The 2,282-nt window shown below is 46.7% G+C and overlaps 1 protein-coding gene across 1 annotated transcript in view; it reads right to left on the bottom strand.

Annotated features, from left to right (window-relative positions):
• Positions 1-2,112: 2,112 nt before the first annotated feature.
• LOC138682124 (uncharacterized) overlaps positions 2,113-2,282 on the bottom strand; it is a 1,278-nt gene continuing 1,108 nt past the window's right edge. The window contains exon 1 of the mRNA XM_069771837.1: positions 2,113-2,282. This exon is cut by the window's right edge and continues 1,108 nt beyond it. Within this exon, the coding sequence (XP_069627938.1) occupies positions 2,113-2,282 (170 nt within the window).

Below are 2,282 nucleotides of genomic sequence, written 5' to 3'. Positions count from 1 at the left end.
GTTCCTTGGTATCTACTCAACGTGCCACAGCTCGGTATTTCCAGACTTTTCCCTCTCGCTTTGACGAGGCATCCGTGAACCAGACATTTTGCAATTGTCCAGAAAACGGAGGAGCTAATTCTATTACAGGGAAAAGCTCGGAGGTGTCTCTATCTCATCTTGTATATTTAACAATTTTGTGGCTCCTTCCGATACAGAAAAGATTTCACAGTAGTGTTCTATTTGTGCATACCACTTTCACACAGAGGCTCTCTGGGCCACCCCGTCAGGGGGTGGAGTTCCTGCCAAAACTGCTTTGATCACTTTAAATGGACCTCTGAGCGCTATAGATTGTTGCCGGATAGTCCGTTCGGCTTCTCTCAAAGCTAAACTAACTACAAATAGACCCTTTTCCCAAGTCGTGTACCTTTTTTCAGCATCTTTAAAGCTACGAGAATAAAACCTAATGGGCCGAACAGGCCCCTCTGGACCCTTTTGCCACAAATGGATTGAGAGTCCAGTCTTGGCAAATCCCCACTCAATTTGAACCGGGTCTGTTGGGTGAATGGGACCAAGAGCCTGATAGGCATTCGCTTCAAGCACCAACAACTGTAAAGCCTCATCATGGACCTGAGTCCATTCCCACTGAGCTCTCTTTCGCAACAAGTCATACAGGGGTCTAGCAATAATTGAGAAATCAGGAATGTGTTTCCTCCAGAATACGACCAACCCTAGTACATGCTGTAAGTCTTTCTTTGACTCTGGCATCTTAATCTGCTCAAGAGAGGAAAGGGTATCCAGTGGGATACACGTCATGCCTCCCTTCCACCAGATTCCTAAGAATTTTACCTCACTTGAAGGAGTCTGGATCTTCTCAGGTGGAATTGTCAACCCTATACTTTCCAAATGGGTGATGATGGCATTCTGGGTTTCTCTAACTTCTTCTATCTGCCTTCCTCCTATGAGCACATCATCTATATATTGATAGATCTTTACCTCTGCTTTTATGGGAATTGTTTCCAACTCTTGTGCTAGAGCATGGTGAGCCAGCGTGGGGGACTGCTTGTATCCTTGGGGCAGTCGTGTAAAGGTGTACTGTTGTCCTTCCCAGGTGAAAGCAAAGCGATCCCGGTCCTCAGGTTGTAAAGGGACCATAAAAAACATATCCTTAACATCGATTGTTGCCATGACAGGGTGGGATTGTTCCTGAATGGCAGCAATCAATTCAGCAATGTTTGGTACAGCAGCTGTTAGTGGACCTGTGTTGGCATTGAGCCTCCTGTAATCTACTGTCTATCTCCATTTACCGTTTGGTTTTCGGACTGGCCATACTGGGGAGTTGAAGGGGGAGTGAGTAGGAACTAAAACCCATTGTTTCTTTAAATCCTCCAAAACTGGCACGATTCCTTCTCTTGCTCCTAGAGGCACTAGGTAGGGTTTAACATTTGTCAATTTGGAAGGGGGAAGGGTAGGTGCTGCTTGCAATAGACGCAACCTCCATGCTAGATATTTTGGCTAACTGTCTAATCTGAGGGACACCAAAAGACCATGAGTTTCCCTGGGTGTCAAGCCACTGTCTACCCTTCAAACCATCTATACCTAAAAGGTTCATCTGGAAAGAACCTACAGCCACCATGGTATTAAGAGGATTTTCCTCCCCTGGCAACCATAGTGTTGCCGGAATCATGGGCACTGATTGTGTTTTTCCAAAGGCATTTAAGACAATCAGATTTTTAGATGGGGCCGAAATCCCACATCGTTCTGCCTCAGTCCACCTTAGTGCAGTAATTTGTGCCCCAGTATCAATTAAAAAGGTCACTGGTCTTTTCTTTGGTCCTACAAAGATAGTAATCAGTAAATCTCCTTTTGCATTGCAGGTGAGTTGTTTAACAAACATCCACCCTCCACCTCCCCCCTCACCTTCAGGGGGCGGAGGATCTAGTTTCCCGCCACCTTCTCCTCCTTAGTTGGCTCATCCTCAAGGTTTATCGAGGGTGGGGCACTAGGGTTTGGTTTGGAAACGGCCTTTTGCCCTGACCAATTCTGCACAAGCACCTCCAATCTTTGGTTCGAGAGCCTATCCATCAAGTCCCGGGGAATGCCTTTCTGAAGCCCTAGCTGCCACAGTCCCTGTCAACTTAGGGATTTCTCTCTTCCAGAGGCTAATTGCCGCCCACTAAGTTGCCATACGATCGTGTTTCCAGTTCTTTGAGATGATCCACTAACACGGCCGAATTTTCTCCCAAAGTCAATCAACTCCTGAGCTACCTCTCCCCATGTCCACACTTTTCTCCCTGGCCGCC

This window comes from Haliaeetus albicilla, chromosome 26 (assembly GCF_947461875.1).
Source record: "Haliaeetus albicilla chromosome 26, bHalAlb1.1, whole genome shotgun sequence".
Lineage (NCBI taxonomy): Eukaryota > Metazoa > Chordata > Aves > Accipitriformes > Accipitridae > Haliaeetus > Haliaeetus albicilla.
This window is presented reverse-complemented; position numbering and strand designations above follow the sequence as displayed.